The sequence below is a fragment of the Harpia harpyja genome, chromosome 1, assembly GCF_026419915.1.
Source record: "Harpia harpyja isolate bHarHar1 chromosome 1, bHarHar1 primary haplotype, whole genome shotgun sequence".
NCBI lineage: Eukaryota > Metazoa > Chordata > Aves > Accipitriformes > Accipitridae > Harpia > Harpia harpyja.
This window is the reverse complement of record NC_068940.1, coordinates 36,048,740-36,075,378: the sequence shown is the minus strand read 5'-3', so window position 1 is coordinate 36,075,378 and position 26,639 is coordinate 36,048,740. Positions and strand designations below refer to the sequence as shown.

At 42.1% G+C, this 26,639-nt stretch overlaps 1 protein-coding gene across 5 annotated transcripts; it reads left to right on the top strand.

The window, feature by feature from the left end:
• The first annotated feature begins 1,729 nt into the window (after nucleotides 1-1,729).
• On the top strand, nucleotides 1,730-26,269 carry CASS4 (Cas scaffold protein family member 4). 5 transcript variants are annotated; one of them, XM_052786970.1, is made up of 7 exons: nucleotides 1,735-2,107; nucleotides 14,835-15,263; nucleotides 18,453-18,557; nucleotides 19,612-19,761; nucleotides 21,590-22,924; nucleotides 23,747-23,806; nucleotides 24,148-24,521. In XM_052786970.1, the coding sequence occupies exons 1-7, from the start codon at nucleotides 2,063-2,065 to the stop codon at nucleotides 24,151-24,153; spliced, it is 2,130 nt and encodes a 709-aa protein (XP_052642930.1). In that variant the 5' UTR covers nucleotides 1,735-2,062; the 3' UTR covers nucleotides 24,154-24,521. The 5 variants fall into 5 exon arrangements, with proteins under 5 accessions (XP_052642921.1, XP_052642930.1, XP_052642913.1 ...); XM_052786937.1 differs by lacking the exon at nucleotides 24,148-24,521 and adding an exon at nucleotides 24,532-26,269 and having other exon boundaries at nucleotides 1,739-2,107; XM_052786944.1 differs by lacking the exons at nucleotides 1,735-2,107; nucleotides 24,148-24,521 and adding exons at nucleotides 5,635-5,817; nucleotides 24,532-26,269.
• The last annotated feature ends 370 nt before the right edge of the window (nucleotides 26,270-26,639 follow it).

Here is a 26,639-nt window from a genome sequence, read left to right as displayed (position 1 = left end):
AGAACCAGAGCTTGGTGGGAGGCAAAAGGGAAGTCCTGACACACAGTTATTAATGCGTGCTGTACTTGCTCAGCAGCAATAGCCCTCTGCTATTACAGCCAGCCTGCTAAATGGATAGCAGTAGCAATTTTTTTTTGAGTGCTGCATTTGTTCCAGTTCTGTTAAAGAAGCTGTCCATAAGTAACACATTTGCTACTAGTGTTTGGACTCTTCTATTTCTGAAACACTATTTTGGTGTTTATGTATTAAACCGCTGCTGTGGTTGATAAGTTTGCAGCATGCTAGCCTTCACCTCGAGCTTCCTTAATTCTGTGGTCTTAACTTGCGGTGTAGAAATAGAGTTTTATTCTGATAACACAAAAACATCCTGACATTGGGACCTTTCTTTCTTTTCATGTTGCTTGAGGCCAGAAGTTTGGAGTTTTTCTGTTCAAAAAATAAGGGCTGGAAGAAACTTAACTCATGCTATTTAGGTAGATGATGCAACCCCAGAGTGAAATAGTTCAGTACTACACTATCCCAGTGGTACTCTGGTAGGTAAAGGTGGTTGATGGGGGAAAATGAGAGGGGGCAAGGCTGCTATACAGCATTCAGAGCAAGAACGCGTGGAAGTACAGCAGGGAGGAGCCATAGCTGTGTCTTGAAGAACAATATGTTGTGCACACACGTAGTCATCCTGTTAGATCTGCATTTGATTGAAGGGGAATACATCTTTTCACTGTGCAGGTCTGGAAGAATCTAAACTAAACTTTCTTCATGTGATCATGCTTACTGCTAGTCAGAGAAACGTCACACCTAGAAGCTGTATTCAATCAATTAAAATTCCAGTGCAGCCGCTTGCCCTTCACAAGTTTTGCAGTCTGTACCTCTTGGTAGCTACATCCCAGTGAGCTGCTCCACTCAGAGAAGCACTGTCATACTCAGGATTTATCACCTCAAGAAAGTCTCCATCACCTAAAGGTCTGTTATACCTGTCTGGCATGTAACCTGCTCCCGCCTCTCCTCGGAAGAAGCTATCATGGAAATGTGGCAAGGTGATGCCAGAGCTAACGCATTAGGCCAACAAGCCATGCCGATGTGAAAGCAAAGCACAGTTATGGGTTTGTATCTTCTGGCCTTAGCGTTCCTTGGCATGCTGACTTGGCAGTAATTGACGCTAGGGAAAGTCTTTCCTAATAGGCCATTTCTGGAATGAGGGTTGTTTGCCACCCATTGGAACAGATTTCAAACTTTCTACTTAAGAGGGGGTACTGGTCTGGGATAAATATTTCCTGGACACACAGGCTGTCTTTCCACCAGAGCTGCCCTGTGAGACTGAATCCCAGGAAGCACTGAAGTGCAATAAAGGAAAAGTAGTTTTGAAGTTCAGGTTAGGAAATTCTCTGTGTGGCTGTAAGGGACCCTTCAAACATGCTGCAGCATAACTGCTCTACTCTCTAGGTAGGATATTGTGGGGCAGGAGCCGAAGCCCACGCATTTCCTTGCGTACACATTTAAGCCTTGGTGCAGCCGGGAGGAGTCTTTCACACAGCATTCACCCCCAGGTGTGGATGGTAATACATAAGGTTTTTGCAAAGCCCCTTTATAACAAAAAATTGTATTGGTGCCTTAAAAGTTGAGACAACTTTGAAAGGTGTGAAAAATGTTGGCTTCAAAATCCCGAACTGATATGATTGTGGCAGTCTTATTTCTGTCAAGCATTGTGCAGCCCCTTGTGGTACGTAGTATTCTTGTATTCATTACATTTCTAAAAGAGGAAATACAGGAACATGTAGCAAAACAGAAGGGTGAGACTTCTGACTGCGGTTAATTGCGACAAGTTGGTGACAGAGAGATCAAGGAAAATTCCACTTGCAGACAGACTTTTTTTCTCACTTTTATATGCTAACAGGGTTTTTCTGTTTTGCATTCTGTTCTTTCTAATCTTATCTGTTGTCACAGAAATTATCGTTCCTGAGAATCTTTTCTACAAAATCCTAAATGCTTTTAGGGGTAGAGCAAAACTGAAGTCTCTTCGTCGTGCCGTAACTACCTGTATTGCTCAAAGTGACGCTGCTGGTGAATGACAACAATGGATAAAAACATAAGAATCAACAGAACTGCAAAGGTATGTCTGTTTTTTTGAGTACAGCATATAAACAATTAAGAAAAAAGGGTCCTAGAGTAGGGTTTGATGGTTGAATTCAGCCTGATGCTTGGTGATGTTGGAAATGTTTGGTATTCTTGAGGTGGATGGAAGTCGTCTTACGATGCTTATGTACCTAATGTCTCCCTGCGCTTTTTGTTGCGACAAAACTATTAACTGGAAGAAATGTTGTCTTGGGGAGGACTCTGAATAAGGCAGAATTCCCAAATAACAAATAAAAAATATGTAACTTCGAGGTTCCACCTGTCTTACTGCTATCCTGTAGTAACATTAGAAGACACGGTTATATTGTCAGAGACTTTCAGTGATAGTCCAGGTGACCTGTTGCATGATAGATAATTTCCCTACATTACACACAAAACAAAAGAAATTCTGAAGGACTATATTTGTTTCTTTTGAAAGACTGGAACTAATCTATAAGGTTTTTTACACTTTTTTTTGTATTCATATTGTATCTAGTGTAATTTTATATATATACATAGAGAAAATAACCTGCTGTAGCAATAAGAGTTAGAGAATGCTGAAGTCTTGATTCAAAGTCAGTGCCTTGGTTGTCCTACTGTCTGCAAGTGTAATAGGCAGTGTAAGGGAATTATTATTTTCATCCAGGGTAATGATCTCAGTGTTTACTGTAAATAAACTGCCTCCTGGAAATCTGATACAAAATATAGTGGGGGAAAAAACCTTAGTACTAGCTCGATGAGTCACCCTTTTGCACTCAAAATTTTCCATTGAGGCATGGAAAGATAAGAGGACTATTTTTCACATTAAGTCATCAGAAATTGATGAAGGACATTTTAAATTTCTATACAGAGAAGAGAGTTTCTATTTCTAGGTATGATATTTTCAGTTTTCTTAAATGGATTGCCAATGGCTAAATAAATGTAGTGGTAGCAAGCTGATTTCCCATTCTGCTGTGAGATCTTTAGACACAGCCATAGCATGCCCAGTCAAATTCAGCTGAGTAACAACTGAAAGTCAAATTTATTTCTTCTATATAATTTATGAACTGTTTATAAGGTTCCTACTACCCTGGCAGTACTGTTTATTACAGTATTTGAATGTTATACTTAATATGAAAATACTAAGGATGTGGTTTTTCTACTATCAACTGGACTTCTTGAAGCACCATGTGCCAACCATCAGTAGCTTTACTGTGACAGGTAACGCTTTGCAATTATCACTGTGCCACAATTATTCTACCTTCACAAGGAAAACCGTTTCTGAAAATGAATTCAGTATAGCAGTGCAGCCAAAGAGATGATTTTACTTCTTTCTTGTTGCATATACACCTGTGGCATAGTCTGCACAGGAAACGTTGCATGTCTTGGTGCAATCTAAAACAGTTAACACGACGGGCTGCGCTTGGGAAATAGTTCTCGTACTGTTTGATAACATTTTCTGTGCTGTTGCCAGAGAAAAAATAGGAGCGTTTTTTTAAACACATTAAGCTGATCTGAAGTTTGTCTCTCCTTCCAAAATGCCCATCTTGTCCACAAGCAAGTGCGTGAAGAACGACTCGAGATTTGTTTCTGTGAGCTCTGCACCTGGGGATGCCTGCACCTACAGCCCCGTGGCTCTAGGGTGCCTGCTGTCACCACCCAGTCTCCATCTCAAACACTCTGGGAGCAAATAGTGGGTTTCAAAATAGGATTTGCCAGAGCAAGGAGTTACTTGAACAGCCAAGCGGAAATACTGGAGAGAACGATGAAGTCTCCATTTTCCTGGGTCTCAGACAATAACTGTGGGGCTATTCTCAGGGATACAGTTGGGTGGAAGTGGACTCGATGCCCAGCTTTCCTTAAGAGGTAAAACTTTAGTTCTGTCATGCACAAAATGGTCTTGACCCAGGGAATTTTCACCTCAAGTAATTTATTGCCAGTTAACACAAACTTTTAATCACTGGTTCGGGTGATTGCAAAAGAATAAACCATGAACAATTAAGCAAGCACTTAAGTAAACACCTTTCCTCCCCCTTCCTATTCTCAACTTGTCTTATTTTTGTGGGGGGTACACTTAGTCCGCCCCAGTTCCTTCAAGGAGGTGACGGCAGCACAGGAGGTTGGGGCTGGGGGAAAAGCTCTCTGGCTGCCGCTGCTGCTCCTCTGTGATTATTGCCCCTTTTCCTCCACTTTTCTGTGCCTCTGTCCTTGCCCTGGGGTGGGACACCCACGGCCACAGCCCCTTGGGGGGTCCCTGCCCCAGCGTGGGTCACCCAGGGTCTGCGAAGGGTGTCCCTGCCCCGGCATGGCAGGGATCCTGTCTGGGATTAATTCAAGAGAACATTTAATTGTATTTGAAAGTAGCTTCGTGGCCACAAGTTGTGGCTTTGTTACTTGTATTTCTGGATCATTTCAAATGCTGGTAGCACCTGAAAAATTCCAGGGTAGTAAGTGAATGGCTGTTCTCTATCTTCTGTGTGGAGTGTTGAAACCAGTAAAACTGCTGGTTGTAAAAGAGGAAGAGAAGAGAAGAGAAGAGAAGAGAAGAGAAGAGAAGAGAAGAGAAGAGAAGAGAAGAGAAGAGAAGAGAAGAGAAGAGAAGAGAAGAGAAGAGAAGAGAAGAGAAGAGAAGAGAAGAGAAGAGAAGGAAAAAGAAAAACCCTGCAGGCATTCAAATGAGCTGCTTTGTGCCAGGAATTCTTTCTCATTTAGACAACTGCATTAGCTGCTTGTCTGCTCCTAGTCCCAGCCCAAAGGTGTAGATTTTGTTGAGAAAGCATTTTCAATTCAGCATTTCTATTCAAGATGCATTGCTTTTCTAGTTCCGTGATTGTGGGTTTGGGAGCGAGTGTCTAATTTCATCTTGAAGCTACTGTGGAAAGAGGAAGGAAAAGGCTTTTGCCAGAGAAAAGGCAGCATGTACAAAGGCAAAACCAGTAGAAGTTGCAAACCCCAGGATGCTCACAAGTACAAAGCTGTAAAACCTGTGCATTTGCATAAGCGTAACCTGGGCAGAGCTGTTGCTGAGCAAATAGCAACTATGAATAATGCTAAATAACACAGTTGTTAAATAATATTAAAGAATTTTAAAAAATAATCAAAGACACAAAACCCTTCAGCTGCAGTTAATATTTAGCTTTCCTCCTCAGGTTTTCTGGCTCTGAAGAGTGAGATTATTTTGCAGGGATTTCTGTAACTACAAAGGAGATCAGTTTTCTAGAGACCTGAACATGAAAATTTCAGAGAGTATCAAACCACTTTTTAAGTACAAAAAGAAAAAAAAATCAGGAGTAGAAAATGACGCTGCAAAAGGTGCAAAACCACTTCAAAATCCAATCCTCGCTTTCTGGCTCAGCCCCACTGCCCTGTGTTTTCCTGCTAAAACGCAGTTGTAAAGCAGAAAAGGCATTTCCCCGGGGGTGTCTGCAGGAGGGACATCTGTGTGTCCTGCACCAGGCCCTCATTAGCATCAGCAGCTGCAGGCCAATTGCACCGTGGAGATAATTTTGCTACGTAATTAGCTCCCTTCGTTCCCAATAGCTGTTCCCCTTTGGGGCTCCCCCTGAATACAGCAGGAGGGGCAAGGAGGCTGGGCGTTTGCTCTTCAGGCTTCCAGCCAGACCCTCCAGTGCTCTGCCTGATCCACTGGACTGGACTGGGTGAGATCTCATCCTCCCCCTTAGGTGATGGAGTAACAGGGAAATAGGAGACAACAAAATGAAGGTCAATGTAAGTATTAGATTATTTTATTTCTGTTGCAGTTAATTTAATGGCTCCACTTATTTCATTTGTAGTGGAAGCGTATGTAGTGTAAAATCTGTATCTGGCAGAATCCCTTTTCAAAGCATGCTGTTGATCTTATTTGCACATTACTAACAGAGCACACGGTCTTAATTTTTAAAATACAAGTTGAGCTGAAAAAAATGTTTTATCAAGATGAACAGTATGGTTAAGAAGGGTAAGGTTTTGTACCATCCGTATGAGGCAATAGTAAGCCTTATTAAAAAAGTTACCATGAATGACCCTGCCTGGCCATTAGGATACCCCTTGCTTTCCATATTTTCTTGGAAATAATGAGCTAAATGATTAACCCTTGAGCCATACATTATCTCAGAAAAGATTATGGTTTTTGCATAATTACTGGAAAATTAGTAATGGAAATGTTTTAACAACTTGAGTCACTCTTTGATGAAGAAATTGTTAAGTAATTTCGAGTTATGTGAGCCTGGGAAAGCCTGCACTCTAGGATAACGATTGACCACGTCCTGCAGGGCTCTTTGCAGAAAGAACTGAAGCTCAAAAGAGGAAAGGAGTGGTGGCAGTGTTCATTTTTAGGAAATACTGCTCTGCTCTGGGAGGACGGGGGAAGAAGTGGATGGATCGAATCCATTTTATAGTCCTATGTTGATGGTTTTGCCCAGACTTCCAGCACAGTGCGCATGCAGACACTTAGCATTAGCTTGCTTTGTGCTAAGCAGGATTTCTTTGGCTGTGAAACTAACTGAATCGTTCAGCCTGACATTACAGCTGACTTCTGGCAGCTGTGACTCTGGGCAGGGTTTGCCTGGTCACCATGTGCCCTGTGGTAATGATGGGGGACAGGCAATGTACAGCTGTCACATGGGAGCAGTGATGCAGGCTGGTGATTAGGGCAGGTGAAAAATCATCCACTTTTTTTCCCAGAAAAATACTAAGATTTCGGATAAACGCAACTTTGTCCAAAAGGGGGGTCTTAAAAAAAGAATTAATGTTTTGGGGCAGATAACTGCAATGAGAGAGCTGGAGGAAGCGGCAGCCTTTGGGAGTTGTGGTGTTGCTGCCGATTCATTATGAATCGGAGAACACCCACCCCTGAGCCTCTGCCTTTTCGGTTGCTGTCACTTCTGCCACGTCCAGGGAATCAGCAGAAACTCTGCCACAGGTCAGATGGGATGCAGGGAGAGCATCCCGTCACGCTTGTGCACCCGGGAGGAAGAATGTGTAGCAGTCCCTGGAAATGAAAAATTTGTAATTTGCTCCTGACAACATCTTCTAGGAATTTTTTGCCTGTTCCCTGGGCAGGCAGAGGAAAGAGAGCAAGCACCCTGCTCTGATGAGTCTCTGTGAAGCATCTGTTGCTTAGGAGGCAGAAGGAGAAAATTGTACTCATCATTAAATCCATGTTTGGAAATAAATGTTATAATAAAATACAATTAAGATACTAAAAGGTTTAGAAAAGTGAAAAAAGTAAATTAATTTGGTGCATATGGGAAAACACCTTTGGAAAGTAGAAGGAACCAAAACCCAGAAATATATACATATTCAGTTTTAAAATACCAGTTTATTTTTCCATTAACTTGGGCATGAGACCACACATGTGAAAATGCTGTGAATGGGAATGAAATCCTGATCACACTGAAAACGCTGGGGGTTTCTGTTGGTTTTAACACAGCTAGAATTTGATTAACTACATTTATGGAGAAAAGAGAGTTTGGAGAGAAGTAACAGAACCAGCTTGTAATTCCCAGCCCTACATCACTGTCTAATGTGAAGCTGCACAACTTCCATCGATGTGGTTCTGCCTGAAGTATAAAAACTGGTTGTCCTTTATTTTATCAAAAATTGACTTGACCATTCAGAATTTAAAACCTGATGATTAGCACCTGGTTCCACCCTCAAAAAATCAGTTAACCCTTTGAATAGGCAATAATAGCAAGTCCTGATATCCATTCCTTGTTGAAACTTGTACAAAAAGATCTGAAACTTCTGTATAACCAGAACACTTATTTTCCAAACTATGCAAACAAAACAAAAAATACAGTAGAAGGATCTTCTGCAAGTCAGAGAAAACATTGCACATCAAGTGGGACGTGCAAACCCCACACCTAGAAGGAAGGCACATGTATGTAGATGAAAGATCTGAGCATTTCAGGTAAATTCCGCTTTCTTCTGTGTATGTTGACCATGTGAACTCTGCGTATAATTAACTGAATTGGGCAAAACTTAAATTGACTCAACTTGGTCTACTATTTAAACGAGACTCCTCTGGGAAGTGTGTTCCCAGCTAACAGGGCAATGGAGAATGTTTATTTCTTCAGCTTTGTTCCGAGGTGGAGAGATTAACTGGAAACAGTTCTGTAAACATGTCAGAGGGTGTCACTGATGCATGTGCGTAACTGTTTAGCAAACACAACCCACTGTCTTTAGCTGTATCTTTTCCTTCTCCTCAAATATTTTAAGTCCCATTTTCCTGCAGTAAAAGTGCTTACAAATTTTTTTTATGTGCAAAATCCAGCTAAAAATATTTGTCTTCATCCACAAAAGAAACTCCTGTGATTAAAACTACCTTTTTTTTTTTTAGATTATTTTAGTAAGTTTTTTTTAAGAAGCAAATTTAAGACAATAGATGAATTATTTTTTTACTTTGAAATGCTGTGAAGTACTACAGTACTTACGTATCATGTGAAATAGTACATAGTAGTGAGCTGGAGTTTCCAAATACAAACTGAGTGGGAAGGGGGGGGAGTAGAGAAATGATTTGGGGAGACTTGCAGGGAAGATGCTCAATTTATCATTTGATAATTGTGAAGGATTTTTCTAGAAACATTCACATATATTTTATGAGGGTGGGGTTTTTTCTGTTGCATAGTACTGTAGGCTGAGGATAGGGACTGGGATAGGAGAGGGATCAGGAGATTTTAGTAATAGTGGGGGTCTTTTACCTTAGCACAGATATTTATCATGTATATCAAGCACAGATACCAGTCTATGTGAGTACTCCCATTTTGAGGTTATAGGCTTTTATAATAAGAAATGTATAATTTTGTACAATTATCAGCTTTACTGACTCTTGCTTAAAATCTTCCCTCTCTTCATTAATAAACATGAGTTAACAGCTTTCATTCTGAAGACTCCCAAGGGCTGCTAGGTTTTATAGTGGGAGCATGGCTGGACGAGGATACACAAAGAAAGATGTAAAGTCCAATTTGTAGGGAGAGTTACTATCTTAACCTCTGACCTACACTCCAGTAAAAGGAGACACACTTCCTGCTACACAAGAACTTTTCTTCACACCTAAGTTAACTGAACCTGTGTTACCAGAGGTCTTGTACTGTAAATCCATTCAGTATGGTTGGCTCAATATATGTGAGTAATTTGCATCGCTCTAACGAGGTCATGGACTCTGTGTAAGGGAGAACAATGTCTCAGGAAGAGGTTGCAGAGGATGCAACCTCTGTTTTCTAGGTCTGTGCTCTGTCATCGTCTTGTTAAAAATCTGTCAGTGAGAGGAGAGCAACAGCACTGTCTGCTGAGGTGCTTTCTCATGGGACGATGAACTGGCTTTTAAGATGTTCTTTATCTTAGGAGATTTTTTTTCAGGGCTGCTGATGGGGAAGAAGCAACAAATGTCCAAGAAGGAAAAACACTTTGATCTCATCTGTGTTGTGTTAGTACTTATTACATGTTGGTTATTGTAAGGACACATTAATGAGAGCGCCTAAAATAACAAAGAACTATACACAGCTGGCCCTAGATGGCATTTTGTGGATGATAGTGTTAGACAGCCAGTTTCCGCTCCTCTGGTAATAAAGAAAAAATGCAGATCCCATTGGCCCCAAAGCACAGCCTCCTCCTAGCTAAGCATCCCGTAAGGTCTCTGCGATCCTGGGAATGCAGTACATGTTTATAGTTAATGGCAGGTCAGAGATGCTTCTGCTTACATTATAGAAAGGGGCTGCCACAGTGATTCTTCACATATGTCCTAGACAGCTGAAAGTGTAGATAGGGCCCCATTTCTGACAAATAGCCCCACATTAGATGAGCCAGAGCCACATAACTGGAGATGGCTAAGGTCTACCAAGTCTATCTGTGATGTTGGATCAAGCGCTCACCTGCCATAAACCTCCTGTAACTTTTGTCTATAAAATTGTGATCACAATAACAGTAGGAGCAAAATCAGTTGGCGGGCATGAGTTCTCTTAAAAGTGTCTCAAAAAATGAGAGATCTGGCATTTCTTAACGTGAGCAGATGGAGCCTGTAGGATGCGGAACTGGCTGTGGGCTGGATGCTGGTAAGGGACAGTGCACAGATGGGAGAGTGGTGGTTCCTTACCCAACCTTGCAGTGCTTTGGTTTACTCAGTGTGGCCATACCCTCCTCATGGGAGTATTGCGAGGAGTTTAATTTCAGTGGAACATGGATATAACCAACCTAGCTTTCATAACTGACCCAGCTCAGTGGCTCCAGCAGGTTTTTTCTAGTGCCATGGATTCAGTACCACTTCAAACTCTACTAGAAAATCAGCTAACCTATAGCAAGCTCTTTGCTGTCAGAACTACAGCACTTTCCAGTACCAAAGCTAGCTAGTTCAATGCTTGCTTGTATGTGTATCCTATAAAATAGCTAAACACATCAGCACCTGTGATGCTAGGCATTGCTGTGAGTTTAATACAGTTTGTTTTACCAGTATTAGACTGATCTTCAACATTTGCTTCAGCATCCTGGGCTAATACTTGTTGAATCCACAGCTGGGACTCCTAAAAACTAATGGAGCTTATATGAACAGTATTGCCTACATTCCTTTGGAGATAACACTGCATAAAAGAAATGCCTCACAGTCTCTTCCACACCTGGTGCAGTCAGGTCCTGAGAAGCTGGGTGAGCAACCAGAATCCTTGGAAAGGAAACAAGAAACAAAGGGGACTTACTAGTCCTGTAAATAAATAGAGGAGCAAAGGAGAACACAGAACAAAATAGAAAGGCAGACATGTTTGACATGTTGTTTTTACACCTTGTGAAAATGTTCCTTCTTCTGTGTTTCTGTGGAGATTAGAATTCAGCAGAAATTAGTTACTTCAGTGGTGTGGTGCTGCTCGTATTGGTTTTTCAATGTACTGCTGCAACTTTCTGCCAGGCTGTGGGTGCTGAAATTACACAGAAGAGTCTGTTCAGGGAAGATGTTGGTGGGGGGGTTTTTTTGTCTTAGTGGTTTGGATTTTTTTTTTTTCTTTTTTCATCCTCATATTGCACTGCAACAAGAGGCTGTCTTTTGAAAGAGTTTTGCCTGGGACCTACCTTCCTGTAATTTGCTAGTTACAAATACTAATATACTCTGTTACACATGTTTCTACCTCTTATAAATTCCTTCAGAGACTAGTTCCAAGTCAAAAGGATAAGAACTCTTCGTTGAAATACCTTCCTAAGTTTCTCTACCCTTTTTAAAATGCACTGAAAAATATCACCAAGGGCTGCAAGCCAGTTAGATCACTAATGCCTTTCACTGTCACCTGGAATTGTATCTGTACCAGTGGCTAGCCTATTATGCCAGTGATGGGCTGGTACTCCTGAAAGAAAATAATGAAAAATTGAATTATGTTGCTGTGCACTTAACGCAATACTGAAACTGAGAGTGGATGGAAAAGATGTGCTCTCCAACTCCATAGTACTGACCGTGTGCCCTGAAACTTGAAATTTAATTTAGCGCTGCCTCGGATAGAAGAACCTTTGCTTTTCTGCCTTTTTTTTTTTTCTTTTTCCCACTCCCCCCTCCTGTTTGAGAGCTCCACTGACCTGCAGAGGTCTGATAATCTCCCAGTTCATTCATGTTCTGTAGTCTTGGAGGTTGGGGCCTGTCTCCATGACTTCTCTATTTAAGGTTTTAAATTTTTCAGTTCCATCCCTAAGGATGGCATATTAGGTGATCTATGAACAGATTTGTTGTTCTAGCTAGGTCAGGTTTCCCAAAGTGTCCTATGATTATTTTTTTTTTTAATCCCCTGCTTGGCTTGCAATTGAGATGATTTCAAAGGTGCCTGGGTATTTGTGTTGACCACAGGGGTGAGCCCACGTGCCCTAATCTGAGCTCTACAAATTGGAGACCACCTTTCACAATTTGAACCACTGTGTTCAGCTTTGAATTGGTATCTCGCTGTGGGCTACTTGCCCTTGGATGTTTGCACAGCTTTATTGGCAAAACCAAAGGAATGTGTGCTGTGCTTCAAGCATAGATACCCCTCTGTTGAAAAGGTTTGTGACTTTCGTGGCGTAAGTTTAAAATTTAACTTTTTATTTAGTGGGGGTGCCCCTGAATATACTCATCTGACTTTGCCAAATGAAGTGTTGGTCAGCTGAGTTTTGACAGCCTTTCTGTGGAATAGCTTGGCTGTTGAATGGAGCATAGACCTCCCTGTTGCTTTCACTGACCTGGCTGTTCTCTTGGTTCACTCGTTTTGCAGCAAAGCAGACCTAGCAATGTTTAGGAAAAGAGATGAGAGAATAGTTGGAATAATTTATCCTGCCAATACATGCTGCAGTCATGTTTGAATGTTGCTGAGCGGGAGGATTATCTCCTCGCTCTGCATAACTTAGGTTGTAGTCTACAGTTACTATTTGCAGAAATTCTCACTGATGTCTACAGGCCAAATTCTGACCTAGTGAAAATCATCATATTTACTCTAAAACAAATGAGATTTGAAAAGAGATTTGCGTTGTTTCGTACATTGGTTGATAATAGAATTAGGCCCAACAATGTGTTTAGCATGGTATTTCCACAAGAAAGACTTACGTCGGGAAATGTCAACATTTAGGTGCCTTTTAAAACCATACCGTGAACCAACGTTTCCTCTTATTTGTGTTGGTGCAACTAGGAAGGACAGTCTTGTTGTCTAATGCACTGGGCAGGGGCTCAGTTCCTGAGTTCAGGCTTCCTGGCTCTGCCACCGATTTCCTGCGTGTGCCTGGATAAGGCTCTTCACATTTCAGTTGCCTGTTTGCAAAAGGGGGAGAGTGTCCCTCTGCCCATCCTCTTCAGGCTGAAGAAGAGGGTCTGTCTTTCAGTGTGTCTGTACAGCATCCAACAACAAGGGGTCAAATGTTAAGTGGTGCTGATGAATAATAGAAAAAGTTGGCTGTTTTCTTTTTTTTTTTTTTTCTTAACAATTGCAATAATGCGTGAAGCCCAAGCCCACCCCGGGCTGTGCTCTGTGGTGGGATTCCTGGAGGACTGACTTCAACACAGGTGGTTCAGAGCATTTGGCATTGTCCAAATAGAAAGTGGACTCCAATGTTCAAGGCAAGAAGACTGTTTTAACCAGGCTAGGACATAAGGTAAATGGGACTGTTGTCCATCTCTGGCAGCTGCTGATGGACAAGCCCACGTATCATAAAAAGGCCATTGTTCATGGCTGCCCTGATGAAGAAATGTGTGCTGCTAACAACAGGCCATTTTCATCAGCTGAGCTGACAAATTGGTTTTCTTCTGCTGCAACTTCAAGCCAGCTGTTGCTTTTCAGCAAATGCTCTGGACAAAAATAAAAGGCATCACGTTTCCTATTTGGGTACTATCTCTTTGGACATTACTTGCACTTTCTGATAAGAAACTAATGCTGAAACACAGCCAGTGTCCCACTGACTGGGAAGCAGTCAGTCTCATTTTAAAGCTGAAACCAAATAGTATCTTCTACTGAAAACCACTATGTCCACAGCTCGCTCTACCCTTTGCACAAAGGCCTCGAGTGAATAAAGCTACCTGCTGCTACTACTTTCCATTCTTTTAACTGTCATCTTGTAATGAGTAAGCAAATGCCCAAAATAAATACGCTAAAAAAAAAATGTGGTGACCTATGCACTCATGACTGCCAGAAATTTGTAGGCTTCAGCTGAGACAGGTAGGGCTGCCCTGTGGTGAAGAAGCTGGGAAATATGAATTTTTGCTATCTCACAGATTTCCTGTGATCTTAGGAAAGCTGCTTACTCTATTCCTCCTTGGTTTCCTGTCTAAAAAAAACTACAGTAAGAGCACTCTCTGAAGATGCTGCAAGATATACTGGAGATGACAGTATTCAGATACAGGTGATGTCTGTGTGATGGAGAGAAACACAGACACTGTTTCAGGTGTGCTTACCTGAAGATAAGCTCATGAATGCACTGACCTGCTGTGAAGACTTAGCAGACAGCAGAGCTATTTGCTTGGTGTCACTGTGTGCACAATTACATTTTTCCCTGAGCTAATGCGTCCCATAAATCTTAGCCTGGGATGCTCTGAATCAGTAGGATCCGACTTTCCACACTGGGGTGGACATGGACACAGCTAGCTGGAGTCTGGTCTTCACAAGTACTGCAGCCCACTGCTGCTCTTCAGTATTTCTGCCACCGGTGTTACCGCTTGGCACTTATTAACCCCCTTAGCGTTGACATCACTGAGAAGTCTGTCTTCATAAGGCTCTGAGAAAAGAAAAAGTTTAAAGGAAAATAAGCAAGGTTGGGTTTTTTCTTTTGGTTTTTTTTTCTCCAGGTAAGAAATAATTAGTCTTTTTCATGTGCAGTTGTAGTCCTCAGATAAATTGGGTAGCAGGCAGGAAAGCATGAGTTTTATTTTTGGATGGTTGATGCATTTTCTCTGCAGCTTCTGACAATTCACAGAATGCCAATGGGGAAAACCACCTATTTTTCATATAGGGATGTTCATATGTAATAAGTCGTAAGTAGTGAATGTTAGCAGTGCTCTTCAAGAGCCTCAGAGGAAAAGGTGATGAGGAAATACATTGCAGTATTATTATTACGTATTTCTTTACTGCACTGAACATAGCAGACACAGGCTGCAAACATTTAACTCTCTGAAACCAATGCTCTGAGAAATGTTGTTTAATATGAAAATGGGTGGACTTGAATTAAATTGAAATTAAGGTGGAGATAAACACCAAACCGGAAACAATTAATTAACACTTGTTGGTGTAACTGTGCAATGCCGGTGTTTTTCCTCTCTCCAGAATACCTTGGCGAAGGCGCTATACGACAACAAGGCAGAGTGCTCCGATGAGCTGGCCTTCCGCAAAGGAGACATCCTGACAGTTCTGGACCAAAACGTCATTGGCAGCGAGGGCTGGTGGAAATGCTCCCTCCATGGCAGGCAGGGCCTGGCCCCCGCTAATCGCCTCCAGCTCCTCGCCGCCTCTCAGGCTGTCCTGCTGCCTCCTTCCACCCGGAGCAACTCCGCAGAGTCACCAGCAGGCCAACAAAACATCTACCAGGTTCCCTCCGTCCCCAAGCCTACTGTGTCGTCGTCTACCTATGAGAAGATGGAGGGGTGGGTTAAATCTCCAGCTAAGGTTTCTACCCTACCTGCCCAAGGAATATATCGGGTACCAGCCTTGGCTGCACAGCTGCTCAGTGAAAGGACCCAAAGCTCAACAAACCAGGTAAGAATATAAACAGCCATAACAGTAACTAATGTTGTTATTAAAACAATCATTGGGAGTGGGAAAATAACAAAGGCTATTGGCCTGAGCACTTCAGTGGAATTTGCAGCAAAGCCGTTCTAATAAATGGTGTTTAGGAAACTGCCATCAATTCTACTACAATTTATAGCATTATGTGAGAAATGCTGCTCTGGGCAACAGATGAGAGTCTCTATATTCTGTAGTCCCTCACTTTTTTTGACAGTGTAAAGCAGCTGTAAAATAGGGCAGGAAGTAAAAGAATATACCATTTGTTTGGAAGAATCTAGAAATGGTTTACAAACCTACCCCAAAGTTAAAATAACAAGACACAGAACTTGCTCCTCTGATGGTCTAGAGCATGCGTCCATCCAGAGTCCTCTGGGTGTATGTGGGGTCTTTTCATCCATCTGCACAGGAACATAGTTTTTAATTAAACAACAAACAAATCACCCTTTGCTGTGTGATTGCTGCCTTTGGTCTAGTTTCTACTATTTCCAGTGTCTCAGCAAGCTCAGAGTGCTGCTACCTTTCTCTTCTGCTACTCAAGGTTGTCACTACACTTGCACAAACTAGAAGCACCTACTTTAGACATGCTGGAGGGCACAGGGTTTGGTTGTGTGGTCTGAACCAATTTCTCTCCCAGCTTGTTTTTGCTGCTGCTGAAACAGTGACCAGGGTGTAGGGGATGAGAGCAGCTGCCAGTCCCTCCAGTTAAGGAGGAGAATTGCAAACCAGCTTTTCCAGGGTTTCATTACAGCTGCCTGGCCTGGCCGCTTCTTTCTCCCTGCTCTTTGTGTTTGGCATTCAAATGAAACATGTATGTGGAACTCGTAATTTGACTAAATGTTGCATCAAATGTCTTAACATCAAAAACTTGTGCTTTCTGCAGCATAAAATGAATGGGGAATCTTTTATAATGAAAGGTAAATAGAGCAGGTGGGGAGGGAGTTCAAGTTTTTGTTCAGTCCCATGAGCTCTTCAGCCCTGGGTGGCTCTTTGTTCCATGTATGAAATTCACATTAGAAATGTTAATTTAAAATGGAAAAGGAAAGAAATTCAGCCCTGAACTGTATAGCCTTTTAGGCAGATTTAATGATCATTTGATTTATGGGACTCAGTCAGCTTTCATTCCATTGTGCCAAAAGGACAGTTATGGAAACCAAAGTGCTGGTTCCTTCTGTGTGGCAAATGGGTGCTGGAAAATGGACAAGATTGGTGCATCTCTGGTGACTGAAACCTAATTTTCAGCACTGAAGCTGCACATTCAGCCTTTGTGTACAGTTACCATAACTGCAAGCTCAAACTGAGTAATAGCTACAAAAGACCCTTTTGCACTTGCTGTGATCTGTTGTCTCCACATTCCTAACCCTAAAGAAGGCATTTGCAAATTGAATGCGAGATTGATAGAAATTTTCTGTGTTGTGCCAGCAAATCAGGCTGAGAATGTCATCTGTTATTCTTTATCTGAATGAATGGCCCAACAGAAGAGCTCCTTGGCTATTCCTGTCTCTCTGTCATTTTGTGAGTTTATATACCTAAGCTTGTTTAACAGAGGAAATAAAAAAAAGAAAAAAAAAAATGTCCTAGCCTGTTTTTATTATTTAGAAGTTCAGATTTGCCTGAACTGCCTCCTGCACAACATCACAGCTGTTACTACACCAACTGTACCGCGGTGGTCACAAGCCATACACAGATGCATGGGGAGGCTCAGGGGTGAACAGCCTGTGTGAGTGCAGAACAAACTGCAGCGCTCCAGAACGCCCTGCGTAGATCCTATGGGACAACTGGCAAAGTTCCTGGCATACTCAGCTGTCCTCTGAGCAGCTGGGTTAAGCCACTCTAAGTCTTTGAGGGAGCTGATTGAAAGCAATAAACCAAAACTAAATCCCTCAAAATCTGTGTGCTTTCACCCTGTTAGAAAAGCCTTGTCACTTCTGCCTAATACACAGGGCACCTCCTTGCTTTACTGTGACTGAAAGTACTTTAAAAAATAGTAAGATGTGATATTCAGCAAGTTTCGTTTTTGCTGTATGCTGAGTAAGATTTGTCCATCTGAAAACAGACCTGGGCTAAGGATGGCTTTCTTGATACCACTTATCTTTTACCCTTTCTACTCAGGAAAGTCTCTTCTGCATCTGTTTGCAAGCAAGGCGGTCTCATATCACAGAGCACTAAGGGGATTTGTGTTCACTCCTCGTTCCCTTTCTTCAGCTGAGAGCTAAGAGCTTTTGCAAAGATGAAGCAAGCAGTTGTAAAGCTGGAGTCTTGTTCCTCTACCATATTTCCCCTAAATTTAGTCACTACAACGATCACTTACCTGATGGAGAATGCTACCTCCAATTTTAAATAACTTATTGTAACATGGTGGTGTTTCTGTGGGTCAGTAGTTTACAATACTCCATTTATAAACCAGCTGTGGAAAGCTAGGCTAAACCCATGCTAATTGAGCAAAACTCCATGTTTTGGGGGTTGTTGTTAAAAAAAGTCCTTTCCCAACATTCATACTTTGGCATCTTAACTAATTGTCCCACAAATCTGGTCATAGCTTTTAAAATTATGTTTAAAGCAAACAGGAGAACTAGTCTGCAATTGAGCTAAATAATGTAATTCCCATATCAGTCTTCTCTGTTTATGGAGCTGGACAGGACATCAAGGTAACTATGTTTACCCTTACCAAATGAGTAGGTCTTTCATAACTACTGAATAATGCATCTCAGCCTGTACCTTCTTGCTGCTCTTACTCCCCATAAATAAGGCTTGACCTAATGGCTCTGTGAGACTGGAGAAGTAGAAATTCCCCCCCTTTCTTTTTTTAGTGGTTCTGCTTTTGGACAGTATAAAGATTTAAGTGATAACTGAAGCTGGATTTTCTGCAAATCTTTTACTTCCCTTGGTTGGTAAGGCAGGTTGATTTATATGTGTCATTTCTTATCTTATCTGAAATAAAGCAGAAATGCTATCAAAGGAGAATTATGGGGAAAAAAATACCATGCCTGCTTTTAAGGTCAGTTCCTGTCTATCACCATCAATGAAAAGCTGAAAGGTTTTTAATTACTGAAGAGTGATTACTCTAACGGTGGCCTATTCAACTAACTGAGTTTTCAAAGATGTCCAGAGTTTACTGCTCACTGCAGCTTTCTCATTATTGTGTTTTTTCCTCCCTAAAAGCACCTGCTTACTCTCCCAAGAGCATGCCGGGCTTCAGTCCCAAATATCAGGAGTGAGGTGTATGATGTTCCATCCACACAGCGCCGGGAGTCCTTACTCACGCAGGTGAGTCCTGCCATGGTCCCCCCATGCAGTTAGGACCCTGTAGGACCTCAGAATAGATTTTAAGGTAAATTCTAGTGTTTCCCTGTTTGCTTATTGTAAAATTTGGCAGAAAACCATATTTTTTTAGGGAAGTTCAAGACCTAAAGCAGTTTTCTTTTGAATTTGTTAGACATTCAGAGAAATGTGTCTTAAATTTGGTACGTTTCTAATAAGTGTTTTCAGTTTTACCATTACTGAGTTCCAGAGAACAGATGAATTCTCAGTATCAGAGTGTCAGCCACTCTGCCTTGGTTTATCCATTGGAAGATGTGCTTTGTCTGTGTGTCATTTGATCAGGAAGATTTCAAGATGTTTCTAGAAGAGTCACTAGTGCATGTTCAAAAAGAAACTAAATGTCACCTACCCCACCCACCTACTGGGCAACAAAATGCAAGGGATTAGATCATGTAACCATGACCCATTCAGGGTAAGGGCAACACATGATTGCATCTACGGCTGAAGTGTCCTGTTACATGATCTTGCTCTTGATACCATCCTTCCCAGGGGAGCGTGAATGTCACCACATTTCCTCTACATCTCACTGCAGCCTGTGCAGGTCACCAGGATGGGACAGATGCCAGGCCCCAGCCCCATCCCGTCACCTACCACGCATAGGTGTGTGTGGGACCGGAGCATGTCCACAGAGCCTCCCTGCGCGCCTTATGCTCCCTGGCAGCACCTAGCAGCGCGGGGTTGAGCCCACTCTAATTCACTTTTTATCAAGTTATCCACGAACTTCTTTGTGTTGCCCACTTTGTGTAAGTGGGGTGATCCCTGCTCAGACCCAAAGCCAGGCGTGTAGGTGGCGGCTGCCTCGCACCACCAAGTGCCCACCGCCCTCGCGTGCAGCGCTGCGGGACGGCGCTCCAGCAGCTCTCTGTCAGGTTGAGTTTGACCCACGCTGTCCGAACTAGGAGCGACGCAGTATATGACCCAAAAGCCTTTGATACCACCGAAGTCTTCAGTGGGCTCTAAAAAGGATTGAAGTCAATCTGGTTTTTTTCCCTTTGACCAGAGGAGTGCCACTCCGCCCACCACACGAAAGGGCTCTGTGCTGGTCAGATCCACCGAGTGTTTCCAGGAAGAGCAGAAGCAGCTTTACAACATCCCATCCAGCCCAGAAAAGGCAGGAGCTGTTATCCAGAAAGGCTCACTAGTGGGCAACGTAAGTAAGGTTTGTTGGACACAACAGAATAATCTGTCATTACTATGACATTGGGCGTGTGTGCTGAACCTCCCTCAAGGTGATCGCGGGGACGAGACCAGTGCATCTTCAGTGCAGTACTTTGTCCTTCATGTTAAAGAGACAAGTACTACCCGACTCCTGGATAGTCAGGGTACCTACCAGGACTATGAGTACCACTGTGTTTGCATTTGCTTTTTAGACTGCAGGCAACAGGATCTCTTGCCTTAACTTCTTTTTATCACAGCATGAAAAGCAGACTCAATACCCTACATTCTTGAATGTCTTTTTGTAATATTTAAGCAGATAGAAACTAACTGTCCCCATTCCATGCGGCACTTTCCTGTGCCTTTTTTGGGAGTCGAGCACTCCTGGCTTTTGGGGTCAGGGGGGTGGTCAGGCTTCCCATCTCTTCCCCACTGTTTGACAAGTACCATCCTTGAAGAAAGGGCTGATCTCAAATATCACAACAAAGAAAATGCCTCGATGGAAACTCTTAATTTGTTGAGTGCCAAATATTTTAGGTTTCCTGAACGGTTTTAGGATCCAAGAGAATTTTGACATGCTCCTTAGCACACATGCCTAGGGCTGAGGTGCAGGATCTTGGGGCAGACCATGCCAGCACAGGAAATCTGAGGCTTCCTGTTTTTGTGGATTTAAAGAGAAGTGCTGTAGGTTCACAGCTGCCCCACTACTGGAGAATGCAGTTTTGCACAAAGACTGTTCAGCAGTGACAGTAGGACTGGTGCTACCCAGAACTGGGGTGCTGGCATATGAGCAGTTGCTCATTGAAGCTGGCATTCCTGACATCTTCATGGCTGTTAGCAATTGTACTGACAAGCTGCAACAGCCTGGGAGCAGATTTCCTTGCAGAGACACAGTTTATCGTTGTTTCCAAAATCAAATTTTCTTAGAATTCTTTGTTCACGGGCAATTTGGAAAATTCTGGCTTTGGTCTGAAACACCCTTGTTTGGGCTCCCCTTCTCACGCACATTTTCTGCAACCAGGGAAGTCTGACCTGGCCAGTTGTTTTTAAAATTTTTATTACATAACAGTACCTTCAGTTGTTTCTTGTTGCTGCACACTCCTATAGTTCCTTGCACTCCCTCGTGCTTGTGCTTTATGCTTGTAAAGCATCCAAGTACGATCTCTCCTGAAGTGCCTATTAGTATTAGTCTGGATTTTCTTATGCAAGAAGTGGTCCTGCATTTGCATTTTCCAGCTTAGGCTTCAGCTGTACACACATGTATTTTTAAGGCATTGGGCAAGATCTGTATCTATCTTAGCAAACCTGTATCAAGTAAAAATTTAAACTCATTGCAGTTATTTGAGAATAGTCAGCAGTGTCTGTTGGTGATTTATTTTTTTGTCATGGTATGCATATGAATGGGGGTGGGGATACCGGAAAATCAAGTGTTTTCTTAAGCAGAGGCTATTGAAGTCTTACCTCCTTCATTCTGTACAACTGAGTATTTAACATTGCCTACTAATAAACTGGCATTTCACTTGTAGCCATTCCAGAAAACTATGAGTTTCCCACCCCAAAGGAGCCAGGGAACAGCCTACAGATTTCACTGACTGAGAACACTGCTGTACAATTTAATCACCTGTGCTCAAAATATTTTAACCTTCATATGTGCAGCTTGTGCATTTCAGAAAGAAAATTAAAATTTATGGGCTAGCCTTTTTGCAATGCAGTTCCATTGACATTACTGGAGTTGCGTGCGTTTACATGCTCTGAGAATTCAGTTTTGTTTATCTTTTTTTGTTTAAAAACATGGTTTATGAATCCTGTGTGCTCTGTTGCAGTTATATGACGTCCCTCCCAAAAGAGAATCTGATGTTTCAGAAAATGAATCTCAGAAAAAGTGCTGGGGCCATTACAATACCTTGCCAAATCCTCGAAAGTCAGAATGGATTTACGATATTCCGGTATCACCTGAAAAAACAGGATTAAAACAAAACCCTTCTGGCCATTCCTTAGAGAACCAGGTGCTGTACGATATACCACCAGCTAGGTACAAGGCGCTAACAACAAGTACTGAAGCCAAAGTTGTAAATCCACAATTATATGATATTCCACCAACACAACGGAAATTAACATTTCCAGATATCCATCTTTATGATGTTCCATCCTCACGGGATGTGCTCCTTTTGCCACAAAACGGTAGCTGTGATGTACCCCCAAGTCTCCTGGCTCCAAAGGCTGAGAATCAGATCTCTGAAGAGAATGTTTATGATATTCCAAAAGGTTTGCCCACTGCTGTGCAGTCCAAGAAAGAGATGGAAAAACACAGCGATAGTTCCGGAGACCAAGCATACAGTGCTCCTCCACAGCTCTCAAGAGATGTCAAATTAGAACAAGACAGATTATCTGTTTCTAGTGTGGATAGCAGAAGCAGTACACTCTCTACATCCTCAAACTCTTCTGCTGAGTCTTTTTCTATGTCATCATCAGAAGAGCCTGCCAAAGAAATTAAGCTGGACCTTGAAGTAGCCATAGAGACAGTGACTAGATTGCAGCACGGTGTATCCAGCTCGGTTGCAAGTTTAATGATCTTTGTGAGTAGTAAATGGAGATTACAAGAACACCTAGAGAAAAGCATTGAAGAAATCCATAGGGCAATCGATCACATAAAAGTATCACTGGGAGAATTCTTGGCCTTTGCTCAACTTGTGAAGGTAAATGCCTCTTACCTCACTGATAACAACCTTCAGACCAGAATTAAAAAACAGCTGGAAATTCTTATGAACTCATTCAAAATTTTGACAGAAACAAGAGAAGCTCTAAACAACTGCAACTGGTCACTAGAGGCTTTGGTCCTCAGGAAACCTCAGAACAACCCAGATGATCTGGATCGCTTTGTTATGGTAGCCCGCAGGATTCCAGATGATATCAAGAGGTTTGTATCCATCATCATTGCCAATGGAAAGCTCCTCTTCAGAAAGAATGAGAAGGAACAAGAAACGAAGCAATCAAAAGTGAACCCAGAATACAAAATGGCAAAACAAATCACAGTGCCGAGAAGAGTAGAAATAGATTCGCTGCAAAGAAATACTCCTGATAAACCCAACCAAAGTCAGGTCTCTCCTGAGAAACCAAAAGAAGATGCTACTGAGGACTGTGATTATGTTCAGTTACAGGTTAGTATAACTGGATTTTACCATCTATGTTCTTGATTGTTTGCAGATATTAAGCTAATAGCACTATTTTATCTTTGCACTAGTGCCAGATTTGCCAAATTCAGTTTGCACTACTTCCTATTTTCCAGACTTCACGTGAATTCAGGATTTTGTTAGTCCTAGATGGCGCATGTAGAATGATCAGTAATTTTAAGTAATAAAGAGAACTGCCATTTGAGAATTTACCCAGGGAGCCAGCACTGAGAAAAAAAATTGCCTGTTTAAATTCATTTGAGAAACCGCTTTTAGCTGGGGGTTAGCAACTTGTTTCTTCTGATTAGTAGTTCTCTTCTTGCCAGTACATTTTGTTTGACTCTGACACAACTATACAAGAAATGTTAACTTTCTAACTTGAGATATATTGGAAAGCATGCTTTCGTACAAAATTTTGATTTCACAAATTAAACTCTTACTGCAAATTATAAAATTTGTTAGAATAATTTTGGATGTTTGTTAGAATCATTCTCCTTAGACTTACTGAAATGTCTACTAAGAATATAACTCTTGGTTTCATAAAGAAATGCTGGCTTGTCCTTAGAATTTAAGAAATGTTATGTTTTGTTGATGTTGGTTTCAGTCTTAGATCTTGCAGGATCACACACTAAAGTTTTAGTAGGAAAAAAACTACAGTTGCTTCTAATAAATGTACCATTGCTGTCCATAGTAACATGAAGGCCACATAGCAAGGAGTTGTTTACCCCTGAAATAAGAGAAAAAACACATTTATATTTAAATATTTTATGTAAACCATTTCAACTTTGCTTTCATTTTGATTTGTAACAGGCACAGAAAATCATTTCAGGTAAAGAAGTAGCAAAGAAAAGTATGGATTCAAAAGCAAAGGTATTTCTGATTTTGAAAACTCTTACTTATGAGGACTTCTAGTTCCTGGTTTCCATGCTTGCTAAAATTCAGAATAATTTGCATTTGGACACACATGTCTATGTATAGAGATCTATTTGTTTTGTCATAGTTTGTTTTACCAGAACTAGTTCTTAGAATTAGTGCTGAAAGCCCATGCAAAACATCTATTTTCCTCAAATGTAACAAACCACTCTAGTTTAAAGTCATACTATTTATTTACTTGCCTTTGTGTATCATTTGGGATAAGGCTGGGAGAGTTAGTACTTCAAAATATCTTGTCATGCACTGGTATAAGGATTGACTCTCTTGTTATCGTACAGTTTTAATCATTCATAACCCTCATGAAGTCAGTACCATTACAGATCGAGTCTGAATGTTTTGTACTATCTGAAAGCTTGAAGTCCAGACTGTATAAAGGATGGTGTTTAGCTACAGCACTTTGCGTGCTATCCATTATTAAAATCATATTCAGTGAAATTTGTTTAGGGAAAAAAGGCAATTGGGAGAAAACACCACGCTGAGATCCAGTACTTTATGGAAGGAGAAATGATTGTAAAAGACTCCTGGGCTGGGGCAAGTTGGAGACTATTAACTAACAAAACTTCCTGTAAGTGAAGAAACGTGAAGAATATAGGGTAGAGCAAATAAAGAAACAATCAGTGTGCCACCAAGCTGAGTCTATTGGTTTTTTAACCTTTTTCCAGGTTTTGCCATCTGCAAAAAAGACTGTAAATCAAAGCAAGCAGGACTCTGCAAAGAAAATCACTCTCCCAGAACACTGTAAGCTGTGTTTCAGTGCACTTCACAAGGCAATTGGTGTATTCACTAATAGTCTGAGCAACAACCAGCCACCTGAAGTCTTCATATCCCACAGCAAATTGATCATTATGGTGGGACAAAAATTAGTGGATTCTCTCTGCCAGGAAACTCAAGAAAGAGATGCTCGGAGCGATGTTCTCCACAGCAGCAGCCGGTTTTGCAGCCTCTTGAAGAATCTGGCTCTCGCCACCAAAAATGCTGCAATACAATATCCAAACGAAGATGCTATGAGGGAACTTCAGGATCAAACTGAGGAGCTGTCTAAGTACACACAGCAGTTTAGAGCAATGATGGAATGAAAGACACTTTGCTGTTTTTACAAATTCTCCATTGTTGTTGCTCCTTTGGCATGTGGTAGCCAAGGGGGGCAAAAGCAGCTCAGTGATGCCAACTTTCAGTCACCTCTAAGAACTCATGCCGGGCAGTTCCCTGGGTGCTGGTGCACTTTTAGCAGGTGAAGATCCACACAACAGCATATGCAGAAGAGGATCTGCAGAATTAAATCTGTACCTCTCCATTGTTCAGATCCTGCCTGGAAATGTCATCATCTTAGTGGCTGAGCAGGAATGTTTGCTGTGTATTAGAGCCAAATTATTTTATTATCTGGCTGATTTCTTATTTTTTAATTTCTATATAGGTCAGATAAGTATATTTTCCTTTTTTTTTTTTTTTTCTATTCGGGTATGTAAAGTCTCTCTTTAAATTTTGCTGTACAATGTTCTGTAACTTATGATATCCCATCATTAATTGTTTCCTGAGGACTTTACTCAAAATTTGTAATTACAATTTTTTTTTAAACAGCTGCAAAGCTAACTTTTGTTTTTAATATACAACTGTGATAAATATATTATGGGACAAAACCTGGCAGGTACTACATGTAGCCTAGATGTTAATGGGAAATGCTTCACCCAGTATCTGAGCACAGAGGAAAACTGACTTGGAGGAGTCCTGGCTCCTGATAAATCCACGTGGAGCAGCACGTCTCAGTTGTCCTCTGTCGCATCCTGAAGCCGTTCAGAGCATTGCTCCAAGTGAAACAGTTTTAGTCACTAAATGTGCAGAGGCTTTGGACAAGCTCTTCCTACAAACTGGAAAGGTGACGTTATTTCTTGCTGGGCACCCAGAGCACCCGTGCTGGCGAGGCTGCGGAGGGCTTCTCAGAGCGGCCCTTACTCTCTTGGTCTGTGTAGCTCATTAACTTTATCCCCACGTTTGCTGGATCTGCAATACAACGATGAAGGCCCTGTAACTACACAGGTAGATTGTTTGTACGCCCGTGTTATCTGTATTTTTCCTAATTAATTTATTTTAAAGTTTTTATCTGAAATTTCAAAGAAATTACCCTTCTTGGTAATGTTGTACCTCTGTCTTTGCCCTGAAAGTGGACAATTTTGTGAGTAGTTAGAGCTAATTTGCACTGCAACAGTGCACATGCTCCAGTGGTCTGTGGAAAAACCAGCTCCCTTGTCTTCCTCTCGGTTTTATTTTCACTTGGCAGTCACCATGTTTTACACCGTTACTTAAACGTCGACATTTGTAAATATTACTGTTTGCACGGTTAAGTGCAGTAACTGCATTTCACGTTGGCTTTGTATGTTTTGTATTAAACTCGCTGCTGGCGTTTCCGAGTGTTTGTAACCTGCCATCGCCCCCTCCTGCCTCAACTGCCCGGGCTGAGGGCGGGAACGGCGAGAGGCGTCTTCTCAGCGGGAGGCAGCCCCCGGCCCAGCCCCTGCTAGCCCGGCCCAACTCGGGAACACCTCATTTGTCTACAAATCCCCCAGAGTGGGTGTCCCGTGGGGGGGGGTTCCTCACAAAAAAAGGAAATTTTCTTGCGGCCGTGGCGGGGCCGGGTGAGGGGCAGGCAGGGGAGAGGCGCCGGGTGGGGGCGCTGCGGAACCTCCTGCGCGCGGTGGCACGTTCCGCGCCCCTCCGGCACCGGCCCGATGGAATCGCCCGCCCTGCCCCGCCCCTCCCGCTCGTCGCTGGTAGC